Source organism: Mytilus edulis, chromosome 7 (genome assembly GCF_963676685.1).
Source record: "Mytilus edulis chromosome 7, xbMytEdul2.2, whole genome shotgun sequence".
NCBI classification, from domain to species: domain Eukaryota; kingdom Metazoa; phylum Mollusca; class Bivalvia; order Mytilida; family Mytilidae; genus Mytilus; species Mytilus edulis.
This window is the reverse complement of record NC_092350.1, coordinates 13176344-13198778: the sequence shown is the minus strand read 5'-3', so window position 1 is coordinate 13198778 and position 22435 is coordinate 13176344. Positions and strand designations below refer to the sequence as shown.

The following is a 22435-nucleotide window of genomic DNA, read 5'->3' as shown; positions in this document are numbered from 1 at the left end:
AAATTACGAATATACGGATCGCCAAACTGTCGTCGACAAATGACTGGTCGAACTCTTAATTTCAAGACTTTCTTAATTGTATATATATCCCGACATCCTTTGGCATATATATTTTGTTCTGTTGTTGGAAGGATCATGCAGAATGTCGATTGGCAGAATGAAAATGTCTGTTACAATTTAATATATTATGCCAGCTGTCTTTGAAAATATTGTCTTTGAACTAGAAAAGAAAGGAAAATCTACTTATCGATAGACAGTGTGTGTAGCAGCAAGCAACCAATAAAGCATACACAGTATATTCATCTCCATAAGAGAAACTGAACCATATGCATTGTTTCATATAATGATACTGCCGCGTCGAACTATACAAACCACACAAACTAGTTTAAACAAAAATATGTCACTATTTTGTTTTACCTACTTAGAAAAATAGCCACTTATCAATTCAGACAACAAAGAAGGAGTGTTATAGATTTCGATTAAGCCCTGTCGTGTCGAATGATTTAACCTTCAAATGACACAAAACACATAACCTTAATGTCACCTATGGATAGGAAATTAAGAAGAAAGTAATTTCATTCTATTTCAGAAGTCGACCAACTGAAATTATATTTCAGTACACTGGAAACCAGCAAACACATGCAGTGTATTTATACATTTACGTCTCTTATGGAGATTATCATAAGATAATCAATCAACCAATCAGTCATTCAAATTATTACACTAAAAATAATGAATAAACCAGATTAAGTAAAAGCTACAATTAGCGTTTACTAATCCGTCCCCAATATGACGAAAGCATTATTGAGTTTTAAAGTTATGAATGCGTAAAATGGTTTCAATAGAAAGTTAAATATACACATTAGTTTTGTACAAATTTAAAAATAAATATAGAAATCAACAAATAATTTACACAAATCAGCTAATAGATATAAAAAGATGTGATATGAGTTCCAAGGAGACAACTCTCCATCCAAGTCACAATTTATAAAAGTAAAACATTATAGGTCAAAGTACGGTCTTCAACATCTAGCCTTGACTAAATTTGATTTTTTTCGATTTTCTTTTGAGTTTTTCAGCTTCACCACTATCCCAGTAACATATTTAACTCCGCCCCATTCTTTAAGTGCCTGTCCCACTTGAGAGGCCTGTTGTTAAGTGGTTGTCGTTGGTTTTTTGTCTGTCATATTTGTTTTTTCGTAAATTGTTTTGTTTGAGAAAAAGGGCATTGGTTCCCTCAGAAGAATTGTTTCATATTTATTTCGGTTTTTTTTCCCTACCTACTAAAGGGCCATATGATAATCAGAATTGCTAACATTCACTTCACAGAAATTTTTTGGTATTCCTAATTATTGGAAGAATTTTATACACATAAGTGTTATACCTAAAACGACAATTTTTTCATTTACCTGTAAATATTATTAAAACCGTTTTTTTCTTTCAAAAGTGATTATTTTCAAAGGGTTAAATATTTCGCGGTGGTGTCTTGCCATGGCTTTTTTGAACTTGTTTGTTTGCTTTTTGGCCTTGAATGTTTGTCCCTAATATTTTCTTAACTGTGCATTTGCATTCAGATATTCGTTCATAGTGTGTTAATTTACGTTTTTTGATTGAGTTAAGCTTTCCAATTGATATTTTATCGTGTATTTTTCTATGTTGTGATGTTATGCTATTGTTGCAGAAAAAGGGAGTAGGTTTGGTACCATCAAAACGTTTAATCCCGCTGCAAATATTTGCACCTGTCCTAAGTCAGGAATCTGATGTACAGTAGTTGTTGTTTGTTTATGTAATTTATACGTGTTTCTCGTTTTTATATAGATTAGACCGTTGGTTTTCCCGTTTGAATGGGTTTACACTAGTAATTTTGGGGCCCTTTATAGCTTGTTGTTCGGTGTGACCCAATGCTCCGTGTTGAAGGCCGTACATTGACCTATAACGGTTTACTTTTATAAAATTGTTATTTGGATGGAGAGTTGTGTCATTGGCACTCACACCACATCTTCCTATATCTATTTGGTGCTATTGGTGTTTTTTTGGAAATCAAACCACATCTCCTTGTTTTTATATCTATATTTGAATATTGAATGAAAAGTGTATGAATATTGTTTTTTTCCTTTTTTTCTAATAATATTAGGAAGTGTGTGTCAATTTGTTTGTACATGTTGTAGCTGAATATAGTTAGTCATGCGTTCAATAGGTCTTGATTGAATGGATCACATAATAAAAATAAAAGAAAAAAGGAAATATTTCAAGTTGTCGCTTTTTCACACAAAGTAAAATTGTTACTAATCTTGTGACCGAAAGTAAATCTGTTAATTAGTAAGCAGGAAATACATACAAAACAACCCTTTTAAGTTAGTAGTAAAATTAAAACCAAAGCAGTGATACCTCCTTTGATCAATAGGTAATTATTTATTTGCTACATGTAGTACGGCTACCTTTCACACATTGTGCTTATAACTCGCAACTACAATTCGAAAAAAGTTTTACAAGTATATTTGTACGCAATTTATGTAGATTACACATACTTCAATAATGGATTAGATAGACAATGGACATATATTTTGTTTTATGGTTCTGCCATATATTTTTTCTTTATTGAAAAATCATGTTTTTTTTCTGTTTCAGACAAACATTGCAGCACAATTATCTGATGTGATGGGAATATCTATGGTATTGCATATCCTCTATTGTAGTATATACTCAACAACTAGTGAAACCACTGGTAAGAACCATAACATAGATACTAGCTAACAGTTCAACATTAAAAACAGGTTTTTTTTCATCCGACAGAGTATTTTCTGTTTTTTGCTTAAAATACGTAATGGGTTTCGTTCATTGTGGAATGTTGATAAAAACCTGTTACTATTATCATCTTTTACCATATGTCTTTTTTTTTAATAATTGTCTATAATTGATAACCATACTATTCCTTATTTAGAAATTCCATTCATATTGTATTCTTATGTATACCTGAATATGCACATTCTTTCTTTGTAATTAGTATTTTTTTATTTAAGGAATGACTGTAATATTTTTTCTGTCTATGAAGAAATAACATTAAAATTTGCTGCACACTGAATAACGCGCGTAGCGGGTTATTTAAAAGTGTGCACCACAATTTTTTATGTTATTACGAATAGACAGAAAAAATATTACAGTCATTTCTTATAATTTAATTCTAAATTCCATTTTAAACCGTAGAAAACAACGAAAAACGTTGATGACGTCACGGTGACATGACTAAATTATGTATATGGGCTGATAACAAAATAACGTCAGCCAATCAGAAGACGCGTTACATCCAAAATGAAATTATTGTTAAATATACGTCATGGGTGTTGTTCATTGTTGAAGGTCGTATAATAACCTGTAATTATTATTATCTTCTGCCATTTGGTTTTTTATTTTTTTTTTAATAATTGTCTAATCGGTAACCATTCTATGATTCCATATTTTAGTATTCAATGCATTCCAATTATATTCCAATACCTGAATATGCACATTCTTTGTTTTTGAATGTTATATTTATTACAGACATTCCAATGATAATTGCCAATGAAACAGTAGTCAATGTACACATTGGGAATAACGTGAACATGACGGTCACCATTGTCATCACTGCAGTGCCACCATTAAAAGCTGTAATTTGGACAAGAAATGGTCAAACCCTTTTTGGCAGTAGATACACCGACGGTAACATTAAAACACCTTCTTTGGGTATAAATAACATTACAGCTTCTGATGATGGTACATATCGATGTTTTGTTTACAATGAAGTTGGATCTTCATATGTGGATATTTTTCTGTTTACATGGAGTAAGTAAAATTGTTATCGTATTTATAAAATTTCGTCCTGTGAAGATTTCTTAGTTCTCCAAAATATATTCTTGGAGTCAACTTATTGGTCAGCGATATTGAAGAAACATTTTGTGATAAAGTAACATAAACTTTATATAAACACAATATATCACGAAGTATATCAATAATTCGGAACAGTTCTGTTTAGTCATCAATTCTGGTAAACGCATATTAAGTTATACAAAATAAAAAAAAAAACAAAAAAAAAACCATCTTAATGTTATCAAGGTAGTCTCAAAGTAACTTGAGTGCCAGGTTTAGTCTTTTCACGTTATCAATATCGTGTCCATTTATAATTTTCCGTTTTATAGATTAAACAACATGGAATGTTGGTTTTTATATGTTCAAAAACTTGCAGTATACACTGCATCTAACATGTTATATTCAAATGTGTTTTACAGGTAAACCAACCATTCGTATGTCTGGGAATAACATTGCTGGGATAGGTAGCACTGTGCATCTTGAAGGTTTGATAACATCAAAACCAAACATACGAAATATAACTTGGACGAGAGCGTATAAAAATACAAGTGTTGCAATTGATTTTACCAATGGTAGTAAATTTGGAAGATCAGGAACAATATTTCATCCAATACTTACGATAATCAATTTACAAAAGGCCGATGAAGGGTTGTATATGTGTGCTGCAAGTCATGATTTCAGTGAAGGTGTAGGAGATATATTTGTTAGTATAGGAGGTAACATTGTTATAGTATTGATTCCAATTTATGTGTCTATTTTTTTAGTTGAAACATATTGTATTTGCTCCAAGCAAAACAGATCAAACACAAATAAAAAACAAGACTTCGTGGTAAAGACCGTACTTTGACATATAATGGTTTTTCTTTTACAAATTGTGACTTGAATGGAGAGTTGTCTGATTGCAACTCATACCACATCTTCTTATATCTATTATAAAATCTCCTCCACATTAAACTATAAATAACTTTATATAACTTAAGCTAATACCGGGTATGTTCATCATATTATGTGAAGAAAAATAGAGATTCTGACTTCGAAGCAGTATTAAATTCCTGTATGCGTTTTTTGTTGTTGGATATAATTTTAATATAGAATAAAATAAAATATAAAAACGATTTATATTGCAACGATGGCAAAACATTATTTTCTTGAGGAGCAATATAGAGATTAAACACGATAATAACAAAATTTAAACAAAATATACAAGTCATATTGCTTAATGAAACTTCTTCACATATGTTTTCAGTTGTTCCTCTTGTAAGCAGAGAAGAAACTGACTATCAAGATACGGTCGGTAATGATATACAATTGAACTGTTCATATGATTCAAACCCGCAAGCAACATTTCTGTACTGGCTCAAAAATGGTACCAAAATTAATCTTGATTTTCAAAGAGAAAAGTACAGCAAGAGCAACACTACTTACCCTGACTTGACGATATACAACGTCCAGCTGAATGACACTGGTATATATGTGTGTTGTGTGGGAAACGTCATTGGTGTAGGTTGCAGCGCTTATATTAAGCTTTTGATAAAAGGTATGGTTATTATTAGGAAAACAAAATTAAAGAAATATCAATAGAAAATGTTAACATATATTCGAAGCAAAGGAAAGAAAGACAACAACAGTCCATTTAACACTTCACAGAAGAAAAAAAGATTCAGAGACAGGAACTCAACTGCAACTCGAATGGGGATGGGAATGGGGATTGGGATGGTGATGGGATGATGGGTTCTGCTCCTGTTGATAAGTCTTATGAGGTGACTGAGCAATATTTTAATTAAGATTGGGCTGTAGGTTTCTTATGCAGTCTCGAAATGACTTTGAATAACGCTGTTCTGTATGTAGGTTAATTTTACGCTTTATTTTGGCTGCATTTATTTCTTCTTTTAATATATTGAAATTATGGCTTCAATAGTAGACCCACTTTTATTTTTATACGTAATAGCCCTATAAATGAGTAATGTTCATAATAAATCTTATTTTGTCTTTTTATTTGTGATTTGATTTTCAATAAAATTTTCCTTTTTTTTCTAAATTTAGTGCTTTAAAGTACTCGTAAATATCGAATCGTCCATTTTACCGTTATATATATTAGTTGAGTTTTATTATATATTGAAACAATAGGTCTACACTGCTTGTTTTGACTGTGTTATTTATTCTCAAGCAAAGCGTAGTTTTTCTTATTTTATCTTCAATTTGGTTAAGTATCTTTATAAAAAAGAAGATGTGACAGACACCAACTTAGGTAATGTAGAATTTAAAGGATAACATTAGTTATGGGGATAGAATCTACTGTGTTTCAAATACATTATACCTTTTAATTATATTTGTATGTAATCAAGGATGGATTTTTTTCTGGAAACATGTAGCTATTCTTTTGATGCTAAGTAATTCTAAATATTTATAGACAAACTACGCAATATTGTAAATTTAGTGAATTTACCGTTCGGGGCCAAATCTAATTTCATCGAAGATACTAGTCTTATAATTGCAAACGCCAAACACACATTTAGTCTACAAACGATTCACCAATGCGCCACAGTTCGAGGGCCAAACCAAATACAATGTTGAAATGCATTAAAATCAGAAGACTTCAAATAAGTCTTACATCATGGACGGGGAGATGCATGGTATATTCAGGCTTATATATTTTTTATAAAGACTGCTAAAACACTTGACTCAGCTAATCATCAAATTATTTCAAAAGCTGTGCATATAAACTAGAGAACCAAGTTTCACCTAAATCTTAGCTACAATGATGTTTAGATTTTGGGAGGTGAAGTTAACGTAGAATCGAGACTGAAATGTTTCGAAAAGTTCGGAGTTTTGAAAAATGACATGCGCTTTAATTGGTTTTAATTAAATAAAACAGATGAAACACTTTTTGCACAACAGATCCAGTGACCTGTGAGAAAGTTGAGCTCAAATATGTCTGTCTGAAGCATGAATATAGAAAAATGTGTTCACATTGGAAGCCAAAGAAAATTTTTGATTATTACTTTTCGATGCATCGACATTTAAATTGATACTAGTTTATAGATATATCAAATTACGTAAAATGTATTTAAGGAGGCTCGAGGGTACAAAATGTCAACCAAAATTTAAACATTTTTTTTTCATTGCAAACTTTATTTATTACACAATAAGTTGTAACTTTATGATGTGGTACAAAAGTCAACCCCCCCCCCAAAAAAAAAATAAATAAATAAATCTTTATGGCCCAAGGTGACTTATAAAGAGGTCACTCCTAGTTTTTGATGGGGTTCTTGTTGCTAATTCTTCAGTTTTCTATGTTGTGTCATGTGCACTATTATTTGTCTGTTTGTCTTTTTCATTTTTAGCCACGGCGTTGTCAGTATAAAAAAGAAGATGTAGTTTGATTGCCAATGAGACAACTGTCCACAAGAGACCAAAATGACACAGACATTAACAACTATTTGTCACCGCACGGTCTTCAACAATAAGCAAAGCCAATACTGCATAGTCAGCTATAAAAAGCCCCGATATGACAATGTAAAACAATTCAAACGAGAAAACTAACGGCCTTATGTATGTACAAATAATGAACAAAAAACAAATATATAACACAGAAACAAACGACAACCACTGAATGACAGGCTCATACATAAATAAAGTGGCGGGGTTAAGCATGTTAGCGGGATCCCAAGCCTCCACTAACCTGGGACAATTGTATAACAATACAATATAAGAACGAACTATCAAAATCAGTTGAAAAAGGCTTAACTCATCAGATGGACAAAAATACAGTTGGACGAGGCCGGGTACTTGTACATCCCAACAACAAAAAGACAATAGGAACAGATCTGAGAGTGCTCGCAGTTATCTGACAGCCAGTTCAAAGCCACTAACAACTAATAAAAAAATCATGCATCTAAGACTAAACTATCAATCCGTACACATCCAACATCCAATGGATTTAGTGTAAAGACCTCATAAACAGTCATAGAATAACATGACCTTGTGCAATGCCAAGTTACAGGTATCGACAGATTGTAGATTCATGAATGTGTATATGTATATAACATACTAGTAATATTTACTTTGCTTTTAATTTACTGATAACAAAATAAATGTTAATACCAATAAAACAATATTCAATGATCTTATTACAGTGTTGAATTGGTAACCTTTAAGAATAAGTTTATTTAAAGGAGCGATAAGTTTACAAAGGTTCATTCATAAATTTCCGGGCACGGTTAACAACATTTCCGTAAAAAAGAGGATGTGCTATCCCATTTGAAATAAGTTTTCTACAGGTACAACCAAACTTCAAAACCAAATCTTTATATTTATGGAAAAATTTAGTAAAGGTTTTAAGTAATTTATGGTAACGATATCCCTGGTTTAATTATTTACCAGTAATACATAGATTGCGTTCGTTAAAATCAAAAACGTCACAACAGACACGGGCATAGCGAACGAGCTGTGAAATATAAACACCGTAAAATGGTGCCAAAGGAACATCACCATCTAAAAATGGAAAATAAACAATAGGGTCAGTTTATTTTCGATTTATGTGTTTGACTGTCCCTCTGGTATCTTTCGTCCCTCTTTTAAAATGTTTATATTATTGAAAAAGCTCCACATCTTCTACCTTTAGTGCAAAAATGCCATTTTTGTGCACTAAAATTGGAATATCATTTTTTAACTCATCGGTGACCTTTATTTTCTTATTATTTTTTTCAAATAAGCTATACTTAATTTAACAAGTGTCAAATTTAAGCGATTTCTGTATTTTTAGTTCTTTTTTTAATTTCGATATAACCTCTATTTCGTCTATTAGTTCAACAGAAAAAAGTACCTTAGCAAAAAAGCATGATTCTTTTGATGGCAGATTTTGACTTAAATGCACGGTGAACCCATTTTTTTTTATTTTAGTTTTTCTATTAAGTATATGATAAATTTCATTTAAAGATAAACTAGCAAAATCCTATAGTTGAAAAAAAAATATACCCTCGAGCCTTTTCGAATAAAATTTCAATCCTGGTATCTATGATGAGTTTATTGCTAAGGTTTAAATATCAATATAACAAGACAAATGATTTCTTCGCCAAAAAAAACAAAAACAAAAAACAAAGATACAAAAATTGCTTTACTTTATGAAAACATCATTTCCTTTGTAACTTATTATTCAACTATTTTATAGAATGTTGTTAAATGTTGATTTATCTCCCTAAATAATCGTCTTCATTGTGGATGAAAATCACCCTTTTTAATTTTATGAAATTCAATAAAACAACATTTTATATCAATTAGCTACTAACACGACAATAAGAAATCAGTGGAACTTTATAAAAACAGTATCAACAGTTTTAGTTCAAAGCGTCTTTTGTTTCAATTTCAATATACATATACATTCATTTTAAAAAAAATTAAAAACAAATAAGATATATAACAATTGCTACCAATGTTTTATCATTTAACAGAAACTAAGGAGGAGACAAGTATAGATCTGCTTCCCGTCATCATTGGAACTGTTGCAGGGGCGATTGTTTTTGTTCTGGCGTGCATTTGCTTCATTAGAAGGTATGTTACATGTATTTGTTTAAGAACAAGTTAAACAAACCTTTAATAATTTTAAAATGAGATATCAACATAAAGCTGCACATTTAAATGAAAAAAAAACATCATTTACAAATTGTGACTTGGATGTGTCTCATTGGCACTCAACTTCTCACGGTATCTATTTGTTCACTTATTCGCACACTTCAGAACAGTACAAGGGTGGGAACATTTTTTTACGATTTCCTCAGTCAGACTGAACTATTAGGATTAAATTATACTTTTTTTATGAAATGTGAGGTCGTTGTTTCACATTAGAATATCAACACACTTTTTGGGAAAACAAATGACATGTGTATTGAATGCATTCGTTATACTTTCATGACAATCATGCTGTTGTTCTTATACGCAAATTTCAAAAACAATAGCTGTTTGTGTGTGAATATATACTACATCAATTATTTGATAAATGAATAAGATATTGCTAATTTACATTCAAACAAAAAATACATTATACCCCCATGCGACTCCAAGAGAAGGATAATCACTGCTTTATGTTCCATTTGAAAAGCAGGAAACAGGTTGTACATATAATTTATAAAAACTGACTTGATGTTACCATATTTCTCTATTGACAAACTAATTGCGTTACAACACCAACAATCAATCAATGTTACCATCATGCTGAGTGTGCACTATGATACATGAAACGTCTCTCCAAATAAGTAACATGTTGATACTATATCTGCCCTTGAATATTTACGAGATAACATTTTTGTTCGCTTTGGAGATTCCGTATATCGTCAGGTTATCGGAATTCAAATAGGGACTAACTGTGCATCACTTATTGCGGACCTGTTTTTGTATTGCTATGAGTTACAGTTTATGACAAAAATCAGCAAAGACCAATCGAAACAACATCTGATACACAAATTTAATAATACTTAATATTTGGATGATATTTTAGCTCTCAATAATGACGACTTCAGTATGTATACTAAAGAAATTTATCCTGTTGAACCTACTTTAAATAAAGCTAATACTAACAATGACCACTGCCCTTTCCTCGATCTTGATATATATATATCATTAACTGAAAGCTTAATACTAAAATGTATGATACAAGTGATGATTTCTCATTTCCTATCGTTATTTATTCATTTTTAGATGGTGACGTTCCCTTGTCACCATCTTACGGTGTTTATATATCTCAACTTGTACGATTCGCTCGTGTGTGTAACAATGTTTTAGATGTTAACGAGAGAAATTTATGTATTACTGAAAAATTATTGCACCAGGGTTTTCGATATCACAAACTAGTCAAAACATTTACTAAATTTTATCATCGGTATAAGGACATCATTCGTAAATATAGCTCAACATGCAGACTTCTTATACGTTTAAGTATTTCACATCCAATATTTTATGGAAATATTCTTTATAAAGCACACAAATGTCAGTATTTACCTCAGAAGCTAACAAAACCTCTAAATAGACTTATTAAGAAGGGATATAGTTATGATACTGTTGTCAGGTCATTAAAGATTGCATATTTTGGCGTTAATATTGATTCACTTATAGGGTCTTTGCATCGGAACTTAACACATTTATTATTAATAAACCAGTTGTTGGCATGACACGGGATATGTTATGATGGTATGATACTAAACCCCTCACGGGGAGAATTGTGCCTGATTCATATGATGAAGACATAATTTTTCAATCAGTTTAATTGTCATTTTGTTTATTTTCTTTAGTTACATTTTCTGACATCAGACTCGGACTTCTCTTAAACTGAATTTTAATGTGCGTATTGTTATGCTTTTACTTTTCTGCATTGGCTAGATGTATTTGGGGGGGGGGGGGGGGGTTAGATCTCACAAACATGTTTAACCCCGCCGCATGTACAATTTGGAGTTTAGTATGGTGTTCATTATCACGGAACCAGTTTATATTTGTTTAGGGGCCAGATGAAGGACGCCTCCGGGTGCGAAAATTTCTGTTGGTGACCTTCTAATGTTGTCTGCTCTATGGTCGGGTTGTTGTCTCTTTGGCACATTCCCCATTTCCATCCTCATTCTTTATTGAAAGCAATAAGATGATTTAGTTGCGACTGTTTTCAAATGTTACCAGGAGCCTCGGTGACCTCGGTGACCAAGTGGTCTAGTTTACTTCTTAAACTTTGGGTTAATACAGAGACTGTTTCCATATATATTCTATAGGAATATTGGCAGCTCTAGAAATATTCACGGACGCCGAAATACATTTATTTACAGACACTTGAGTATAAAACAATTTTGACGGGTAATAAAGAAAAACAGAATGATATATATACAAGTGGTTTACATTAGTTATATTCTTGTTTGTCCTTTATTCTAAGGATTAAATGTGCACGTATATGAAGCGCTACCTTTTATTGAAGATTTGCGTGAACTGTTAGGTATTTTCTTTTGTGTTGCTGGTTTTGTTGTTCGTCGTTCCATCTTCTATAAGTTTCTTTGTGTTGTTTATCTTTTGATTATGAAAAACAAAATTTGAAGCATTTTGTATGTTTTTTAAAAATGTGTTCATTTAAGAAGTTTACTAAATCTGATTTTGTCTAAATCATGTGTAGCAATTTTGTTTTTTTGGTAACGATAAGTCTAAAGGTTTTTGCACGCAAATATAGACCTGAATTATAAAGTAAAGTTGAGCAAAAATTCTTTTACTTGACCCGCCAGCTTTGTGTCTATAGTTTACTTAATTGATGCTTGTTGTTCTATAAAACGTTTATGCATGTTTTATACAACTTAATCAATACAACTAATTATGTTATCAGTTGTCTCTAACCTACCACGGTTAATCAAATACAACCTAATAAGAGTGTATGCTAGTTAGACAGGGCCTCAATAATATAAAACACAAGTTAATAATAGGTTTGTATTTTTAGTCTGTGTAAGATAGTAAAGACGCAACATACATACGGAACGGGCCGAGGGACAATTTGTAAGTAGTGCTTTTTATTTTGGTATATTCAAATACTTTTTAATGTTGTACTGACAAGTACTAACTATTAAACTTGTGGTCAACATAGGTGAGAGAAGAAAAATTACATGGATTTGAAAAAGTGATCGAGTCGGATAAGGTTAATCATATAAAAAAGAAGATGTGGTATGATTGCCAATTGGACAACTCTCCTAAAAAGACCAATGTCATCGAAATTAACAACTATGTACCAGTTTATTACACAAAAGTAATAAAGACACGTTTGAGTCGAGCATTGGGTTAGCAGTAGCTTGTTACGAAACTCTTATGTTTATATATTAAATAGATTTTTGTTAAAGATAAAGATATAAAACAAATCGCAGATATAAAAGCAGTTGCTGATGAAGTGACTTTTCCTCAAATCATATTGTATTGGAAACATGTTTTTATGAAATGAAAAGATTGTTCCTAATATTGATATAATGCGTTGTTAATGTTCATATGCACGAGTCATATTTCACATATTCATATATTATAAATGTTGCAATTATAAACACTTTACCCTTTTTTACTCATTTTAATTTTGTAAATATATTATTATATTTGTTTTCAGTGGAAGCAAAGTGTAATGACAATAGAGATTCAGATCACGTGTACAAAACTCTTAGCATATACAATGCAACCGTAAGTTAATAACGTTAATTTCTTTCTTTTTTATATATCAAACATAACTTTATAATTGACTACTGTTCATATCTTATTATGTATCTTATATAAATTGTTAAAGTTTAATAAAAGCACTAATGACGCAAACTATTTATACTTATTTGTAAACTGTAATTCTGATTTCAAATTGTACTAGACACTTTTGAAAACATGGTCAGGAAAACTTGTAGAAATGGAAGCTTGTAGTGATAACTAGTATACATAACCTTAAATTATTGTTTTTGTAAGCAATCTACACGCATGCCTTATGATGGAAATCTAAAAGCCAAAACTAAATAATTTCGCTAACCAAAGGATAGACAACAAAAAAAAAAAATGAGAGAACTGTTCTACACATTTACGTCACCTTGAGTGTCTTGATTTGCTGTGTTTTCTGGAAAGCAACAATGAAAAATTGCTATCCTTTAATTCGCAATTAGTTAAGTTTATTGAGACGGCTATTATAGAAATTGGTTGCATGTTGAAAAATGATAACTGTCTTCCATCAATTGTTCTAATGCACAAAAAAAAAAAAAAAAATTAAAAGAAAACATAATGTCAAGCAACAATCCACAAAATACACCAAAAGAAAATAAATATAGAGCCTCATAAACCTTGAAGGTGAAATTTCTTTTTAAATGTTGCAATTGTAAACCAATTTTGTTATGAAACGATCATTTAGAGCTGAACAGGTCTTAGAATTTCATTTTCATTTTTACTCTCTATTAAGATTATCTACTGCTGTACCTCAATACTATTGAGACAATTTGCTTGCAGTCAACTGTATGATAATACTACTGTTCAGTTGTTATAATTTACTTGTACATTTCAAAATCATACTGAATTGTCCGAAAAGATACCGAACAGTACTAAATGGAATGCTAGCCACTGGTCCTAGCAGTACTGACTTAATCAGGGAGAATAATTCATAAAATTGTTTTAAACACTGACTATAGATTCGCATTTAATTGTACAGTTGTTTCAGGCGATGTTAAGATCATATATCGTTTTATGTTCTCATGAAATTAACAAACGAAAATCAGAACTGTGATTTATGTTGAAATAAAAGTATAAAGTAATTTTTATTCGGGCTTCATCAAGGGTATGCACTCCTTACTTTGTCAGTGCTCTATAACAACTTAATTGCATACTACCTTTGAAGATTCCAAATATCATAGTGTATACCACGTGACATTCAGCAATTAGTACATTAACTTTAGTTTACACATAAATACTCACAAACATTCATAACTTAATATGTTTGTTTTCTTTTACAGTACGACTATTCAGGAACTACAGACGCACGCATGTCTTCCCATTGCTATGAAGACATTGACATCTTAAACAAAGACGTTTGAAAACTTGGATAATTACATCAGAAACAATAATTTATTGCACATGAACAGAGCACATCTTATTATTATTTTTATTTTCTATAGTGATGTTCTTATTGAAATTGTTACGGATCCCATTTGTGGGTCTGTGTCTGCCTACCCTTCTGGAGCATCCGAAATCACTACACACTTGTTTTGGTGCGTGTTGCTCAGTGTATAGTTTTGGAAGAAGTTAACGGATTTCTACTCTCGTTTCCAAGAAGGTCAAATTATCGAAAAAAAACATGTTTTACACATAAGATGAGTTGAAAATACAATATATCTGAATCTGTTTTGGCCTTAAATAAAAATACAAAAAAAAAGCGTTTACAAATAATTTATCTAAAATCATCAAGTACACTGAAACTAACACAGTACAACTCAAGACGAGTTAACTACGATTACACAAAACGTTATAAAATAATTTCGTTTTTTTTTAACATTTACAAAAGTGTTTGAAATAATATTTCGTTAATAGCAGTTATTTTATTAACTTTTGTTAAATACCCATTTAAGATACCAACTTTACATTTCTAGATAAGACGTCGACTCATCAGTCATGTTAGTAGTGCTCGAATCACAGTAACAAAATTTGAAGAGAATTAAACATCAAACAGTTCCAAAAATTTGTGCAAACACAATAAGAACAAAATCATCGCAGAATTATAGTTGGCTTGTAAGCGAATAATTCAGCCTAATTTGAATACGTTTTCAATCGACCTTTGATCGTACTGTTATTGGAGATGGATTCCACATGAGCTGGGAATGCATAATACTTGAGATGAATGTCAACTGGTAAGGTAAACAAAAGAAAGGCAGCAACAGAAAGACTTTCCCTAACTGATTTGAAAAAAATTAGTGAATGGTTAACATATATCTCCTATGTTTTTATCGGTCAATGTGATCAAAGAGAACTCAGAAATAATTTGTCTGCCATTTTATAGTTTTAAGAACAACGGGTTACAATGGTCATTGACTTTTTTGTTGTCATGTCGATAATTTATTTCAGGGCGTGCAGTGCTGGGATAAACAAAACACATTGACACTTTGTAAGTTATCAAGACATTTTGTACAGTTTTGTATAGCATGTTTTAGTTCTGAATACGTACGCGTATTAGTATGTACAAAAAAATGTATTTAAAAACATCAAAGAATGTAAATAATTACTGTTAGAATAATAGGTTCAGATTTTCCCCGTAGTTTCTTCCGTTTCTTTTTAAATTTTCATTTGACATATGTCATAGTCAAAAGCGTCATTTGGATTATCTTGAATAAGTCAAGGGCTACTCCTACATCCTGTTTTCCCAAAATTATATGATTCAGAATGTGTTGCCCTAATATGACGAGTGTTTGCAAATGTTTATATTTTGGTCTGTTGACAGATAAAGATGCGAAACAATGCAACTATTGAATATTGACAATCTCATCAACATATTTTCATAAAAAAGCTCTTTATATAGAATCTGAAGAAAATATCTTTTACAAAAAATTGAATTATTTCATAATAAAAAACATAAGGTAAAATTGGTTTAGGAAGAGACAATCATGCTGCTTTTAAAATGGAAGTCGTTACATTTGTGTGACATCTCAACTGAAACAAGAGAACTGAAAAATTAATAACGGTATTCTCGACGAGCACATATATTTCTAGATTTTAAACAAATGAAAACAAAAATTATTATTACTTATCAAAACCGTATATATAGATTTTAAAATTTTTAAAACTGAAACAAAACGCAACCCTAAATTATCAGAGAAGGATAGTAAATCCCACTGTAAATAATTAAAAACCTAACAAAAGACGGAATATGCATTTACTTTAACAATCACAATTGGTGACTCCTTGATCCTCCTCATCTGAAAAAAAATGTAACAACTGCAATACTTGCATCGACACAATTCAATTCATATGACCCGTTGGAACTTGCCAAATACGGCTAAGGTAATCTATTACTGAAGTAGAAAAGCCTTAGGTTTTTTCAAAACTTCAATGTTTTGTTTACAGTTAATGAACATATCAATGAGAACTCAAGTCAACACAAAAGACTACTGGGCTGGTGATACCCTCGGGGAAATAAATCTCCGCCAGCAGTGACATCGACCCAGTGGTTGCAAATAAACTCATCATATGTATTGGTATTAATAAAAAGATTACATTGTTCATATCTAACAAAAAGCTTGGTCTATTCATATATGCACCAGTAGTATATCGCTGTTTAATCATAATAAAACGATAAAGCAAAAAAAAAATCCATCTAAGAAACCTTATCCGATGAAACATATGAAATATTAGAGGAAATCAACGGAGCAACAGAATCACTGAACTGCTTTTAAAAGTAACGACAATATACATAGATACGGACTATTTGATAACAACTGCCTGATTTGGCAAACTATTTGATCAAGAAAAATTATTAAGAATTAAATGTTTTTTTATCAAAGTACTACGTATTTGTATAATTGATTCTTTACAAATATACAATGCATATACATGGTGTTAGTTCTATTTGATTATAGCATAAAGATTCAATACAATGTTATCAAATGTCATTTAATACTTTACCTGGTTGCATTTAGTGTTGATTCAAACCATATTACACACATATAAACGGTGTATATGAATTCCTGTAAACGACGTAAGGTTTAAATTCAAAATGAATACGTAGATAAACATATTTGAGTCCTCTTAAATGGCGACAGATTCTTCGCGTGAGGATAAAATCAAACGAACTGTAAAGAAAAAAGATGTGGAAACTATTCTCCGTTTGTGTGACGATAGTTCTTACAGAACAAGTATTCTAAACTTCAGAAAAGATGGGATGCGATTAGTTCACCTTGCAGCTCAATTTGGTTCAGTAATACTTCTTGAAAAATTACGTAGCATTGGATCTGATTTAACTGTTTAAGTCATGATGCAGATGAATATCATAAAGGTGGACTATATACTACGTTACATATTGCATGTACATGTGGTCACATCGAAGTAGTCAAATACTTGCTTCAGAATGTTCGAGATGCTTCCTTCAAGAATATAGCGACGATTCAAGGTAAAGATAAAAGTTACAGGAATGCATTTTACTATGCAGCACAGTCAGGAAGTGTTGAGTTAGTGAAATGTCTTCAAACGTTTGGAAAACTAGACATCAATGAAATGTTACCGCATAATAGAACAACGCTATCTGTAGTTGTTGCAGAAAATGATTCTGCAAGTGCACAAATCTTATGTGAATGTGGTGCAAATGTGAATCTAGGAACGTTTGAACGAGGACTTAAACCTATTCAGTATATAGTAGAAAAACCTGATTGTGCTGAAATTATTAAAGTCTTATTGAACTTTGGAGCAAATGTAAATGAACTCTGGGAAAAACATTCGAGAAGATCATGGTTACGACAGTCTCCACTGTTCATGGCACTTAAGCACAGTTTTGCTGATAATGCTAAAGTTCTTATAGAAGGCGGGGCGAATGTGTCTTTCGTTGGCCAAGCTGCAAATTTGGGTTCAATAAGTTGTTTTAGTTTGGCCGCAAAGAGATGCCCAACATTAATTTCGGAATTTCTCAAACATGGAGCTGATCCAAACGAATCACTAAATGGTCAATCTTTGTTTTTGATGGCCATGGATGATTATGCCTCCAGTGATACAATAAAAGCCTTTGTGGAAGCCGGAGCCGATGTTAACCAAATAAGAAATGGGAAAACGCTCATTCAAAGTTGTACATCTTACGGTAAGTTTCAATGTCTAATTACGACGTCTTCATGATTTGTAAACATAAGAGAAAGACACTCTAGTTTGAACACTTTAAGGCAAAACGTACATTGTAGGAATTTTTTGTATAGTAATGCATAAACACGCAATCACACCTGATTGGAATGAAGACAATAAAACTGATTCATCGTGTAATTAAATGCAATTGTGCACGTTAAAGAGCAGTTTCAAAAAGTCTTAAGGGTTCGGCAGGTGCTGTATTTAGTACGAGGGCAGACATATTCATACTGTTAACTCTACCGAATGTCCATGTATGTCAAAGTTAAAAGATGACTTTCTATAGCAGTAATTACCTTAAATGACAAATCTTAAAATGTTGTTAATGCTTGACTATTATATAGAAAACTGAAACAGTTTCATAGAAAAATTAGATTACAAAATTTATCAGCAAGTTCTACAAATAAGGTCACATTGATAAAATCATCAGCCGACTCTTAATAGTTATTGCCCTTTGATGATGATTTTAAGTATTTTTGTTTTGCATTTTTGCCTTATAACTTTAAATTATAATAGATAGATAGAAACGTAAAAAAGCGTAAATAATCAGCAATACCATAGAGGAAATCGTACGACGTCTCCTTGGAATATTTGCCCTTTAATGACGATTGTTATAATTTGTTCGGGAGGTTCGCCTGATATGATAAAAATTATCATAGCAAAAACTATAAGAAAATAGAGAGAAATTAAACAGACCAAATAATAAGTAATACAAGATAAACAAAACAGAAATTTTTATACCTGAAGTGATCTTTGTTGAATATAAAGAGAGACTAAGGTGAGCGCACAGGCTAAGAGAAAAGCATAATGTTTTAACTCTGTTGAAATATCACGCTGTATTTTAGATCAACTGAGGCCATTTATCGAAGGAGGAGTGTCTGTAAAAACAATAGAATCCAAACATAAGGTTTATACAATATCACTAGCTATTGACAGTAGATATACATCAGACTCAAAATCCTTATCGGATTTGTTATCAAAAGGAGCCGATCCAAATTTGACGCCAGATGGCAAAGACCCCCCATTAATTGTGGCAACAGAGAATGATCTATCAGAAGATGTGGAATGTCTAATAAAAGGAGGTGCTCATTTAGATGTCGTTAGTAGAGATGGAGATACTGCAATTGTAGTGTGGTGTAAGAAAGGTTGGAACTATTGTATTTCTTATATTTAAGTTAACGTAATTTTGTTTTCAAAGTTCATTTCTCTAAATATGTTACAACATTTGTACGATGTATCGAGTGTTCAAGCGAAAATAGGTATGTGCAAGAAACTCCACTATTTTTACTTGATGTATCATTTAATTGATTATAAATTGGAAAAAATTATCATCCTTTTTTACCAAAAGACGTGGCATTTCAGGCTGTTTTTTTTCTTTGGTTAGGATGATGTCTCTTTGACACATTCTCAATTTCCATTTTCTATTTTATGATGGCATGCGCAAAACACTTTGGTGAAATCTTTGTTTCAATACAATAATTTGGATTTTTTCCTTTTCATATTTAACCCATATTTTTATTTTATTGATGTTTTCAGTATCGCGTTCCTGTTTTGAAACACTGAATATTTTGATTGAGTCCGGTGCTTCACTGAATATAGGGAGCAATGAGGGAGAATATCCTTTAGAAATGTTGTCCCAACGAATTGAAATGGACAAACATTCTAGTGCTAATCAGATGAGACATTTATACGGATACCAGTCTTCACACAACGAAGAAATAGAAAATTGTGTCACTAAAATGTTAGCCAAAGGAGCGAACCCAAATATTACAAGGGAGGGCAAAAATTCAGCTTTAATCATAGCAGTGCAAAAACAGTCTGAAGATTTAGTTCAAATATTGCTGGATGCTGGAGCAGATATTTTGCATGTTGGTGAAAATCAAACAACAGCTTTAGATCTATGCTTTATTCAAGGTAGATAAAAGCGAATCCTCATAACACATGTTTTTTCTTTTAAACAACTTGAGAACACGATATGGTAAATAGCCGAAAACAGTATTAACGATGTTTTATATTTCATAAATGTATAACAATTGAAGTATGCAAAAATTCAGCTTTTAATCACCATAATGGCAATTTAATAAGTTAATACAATTATGTGTAGTAAACTAAAAGCACACATCACTATATTCATGACATTTTAGCATTGCAAAGTTAATCCTTCGGGTTTTGTCTTTCTTTCAGGTTCAAGGTCCATTAGATATACTATTATCAAAGTTTTCGTTGATAATCCAAAATTATACATGACGTCAGATACAGTAGGTCCACACCTTGTAGATATGTTGATAGAAAACGATGTTGAAGATTGGATTGTAGAATATGCTGTATCGAGAGGCGTTGATCCGAATCGAGTCGAACTGGGCAAAGACTCACCATTGATGAAAGCTATCAAACGAAGAAGATATAAAATAAGCTGTGCTTTAATTGAAGCAGGTGCAAATGTGACATATGCAAGGTCTGATGGAACGAGTGCTTTTGATATATTTTCAGGTAGGATAATTGATATAAAATAGTTGTTTATTATACAATATAATATTTTATTACTATTGACACACAGTCCTATGTAATTCTTGATATATAGGCATGGAACGAACTACACAAGTTGACAAGACTTTGGTGCAAAAAAAAATCAAAATGTATTAATCCAATGTACTTAAAGCTTCATTTTGATAGTTTAGGAAAATTGTAAACGTTTACATATTTTCATATTTTATTGATTTTTTCCAAGTCAATACTTAAATGTTGACTCAATAGGTCAAATTGTATGTCTATGGATTATATTTCAGCGTATATAATGAACAATATAATTAGGAATATCCAATATATTGTACACGTGTCACACGGAGCTGTTATTTAAAGTCATTATTGATAGAAACTTTTCCATGTAACATTTGATTTTTACATCTAAAAAGTAAAATAACAAAATTACTGAACTCCGAGGAAAAAGCTGGTGGAAATCAAATTATCTAAACAACTTTTTTGGGGATTATCTTTTGAATGTTAATCTACATGGAGCTTTGAACTTTGAACTAAGAAACAACATTGCTTTTTAGTAAAATTGAGAATGTAAATGGGGAATGTGCCAAAGAGAAAACAAACCGACCATAGAAAAAAACAACAGCAGAAGGTCACCAACAGGTATTCAATGTAGCGAGAAATTCCCGCACCCGGAGGCGTCCTTCAACTGGCCCCTTAACAAATATATACTAGTTCAGTGATAATGAACGCCATACAAATTTCCAAATTGTACACAAGAAACTAAAATTAAAATAATACAAGACTAACAAAGGCCAGATGCTCCTGTCTTGGGACAGGCGCAAAAATGCGGCGGGGTTAAACATGCTTGTGAGATCTCAACCCTCCCCCTATACCTCTAGCCAATGTAAAAAAGTAAAGACATGTTTGAGACCCGCTTTTACTCCACTAAATTGCGATTTTAACCGTTTATTATCCATACTGTAAAGTAGGAGGCATATAATTTCCATCATATTTCATCATTGTTTTTTATTATAACTACATTAGCTGGTGTCAACCATTTTCGTTCAGGTAAAAAAGGAAAAGCGAAAGATACAAAAAGACATTCAAACTCATAGGTAAAATATACTGACAACGCCATGGCTACCACACAAAAAAGACAAACAGACACAAACAATCGTGCACAAAATACAACATAGCAAAATAAAGACTACGCAGCACGACCCCCATCAAAAACTAGGGGTGATATCAATTGCTCCAGAAGAATACGTAGATCTTGTGCCGTACATGGTATCCGTCATGTTGCTCATTTTAATTATACACCCGGTGACTAGTCGGTAGGTCACATTCGTGAAAAGGGAACGGGATTGTAGTATTGGCATTGGAAACATATCCGATATCATCTGTGAAACGGATATTCCACCCAACTCACGATGGCATCCGTAAAATTTACCAAGGGATGATCTCAACTTAACATAATTTGGAACTGTTTGTTTAATCGCTTACTCGTGATCAGCAACTCTCTATCAAGGAAATCATGGTAGGAAATACAAGCTCTAGAATATCGTATCAATTGGGAGGAATATACTCCATATACAGGCGCTGCTAAATTGTTGATACATAGACAGGAAAAGTTTGGAAGCTGAAATCATCTCTTTTGTCGTAAAATTTTGTTTTTGTTTCCAACCGACTCTCATGTTCATTTTCTAGATGTAATTCAAGATATGAGATAGACTTAACTGTATCTGTTGTATCTATCTGTCACATAGCTCTTCAACGGTACTTA

The 22435-nt window shown here is 31.8% G+C and overlaps 2 protein-coding genes across 2 annotated transcripts in view; both read left to right on the top strand.

Moving 5' to 3' along the window:
• The first annotated feature begins 3542 nt into the window (after positions 1-3542).
• Positions 3543-14840, top strand: LOC139482778 (neural cell adhesion molecule 1-like). The gene is made up of 7 exons (XM_071266839.1): positions 3543-3819; positions 4263-4559; positions 5090-5380; positions 9294-9393; positions 12299-12354; positions 12947-13017; positions 14316-14840. Exons 1-7 carry the CDS (start codon positions 3546-3548, stop codon positions 14394-14396), a joined length of 1170 nt encoding a protein of 389 aa, XP_071122940.1. The 5' UTR covers positions 3543-3545; the 3' UTR covers positions 14397-14840.
• Positions 14841-16997: 2157 nt separating this feature from the next.
• Positions 16998-22435, top strand: part of LOC139529973 (uncharacterized) — a 46584-nt gene continuing 41146 nt past the window's right edge. The window contains exons 1-4 of the mRNA XM_071325975.1: positions 16998-18136; positions 19020-19319; positions 19711-20088; positions 20359-20664. Coding sequence (XP_071182076.1) covers positions 17563-18136; positions 19020-19319; positions 19711-20088; positions 20359-20664 — 1558 coding nt within the window. The 5' untranslated portion in view covers positions 16998-17562. The remainder of the gene's footprint in view (positions 18137-19019; positions 19320-19710; positions 20089-20358; positions 20665-22435) is intronic.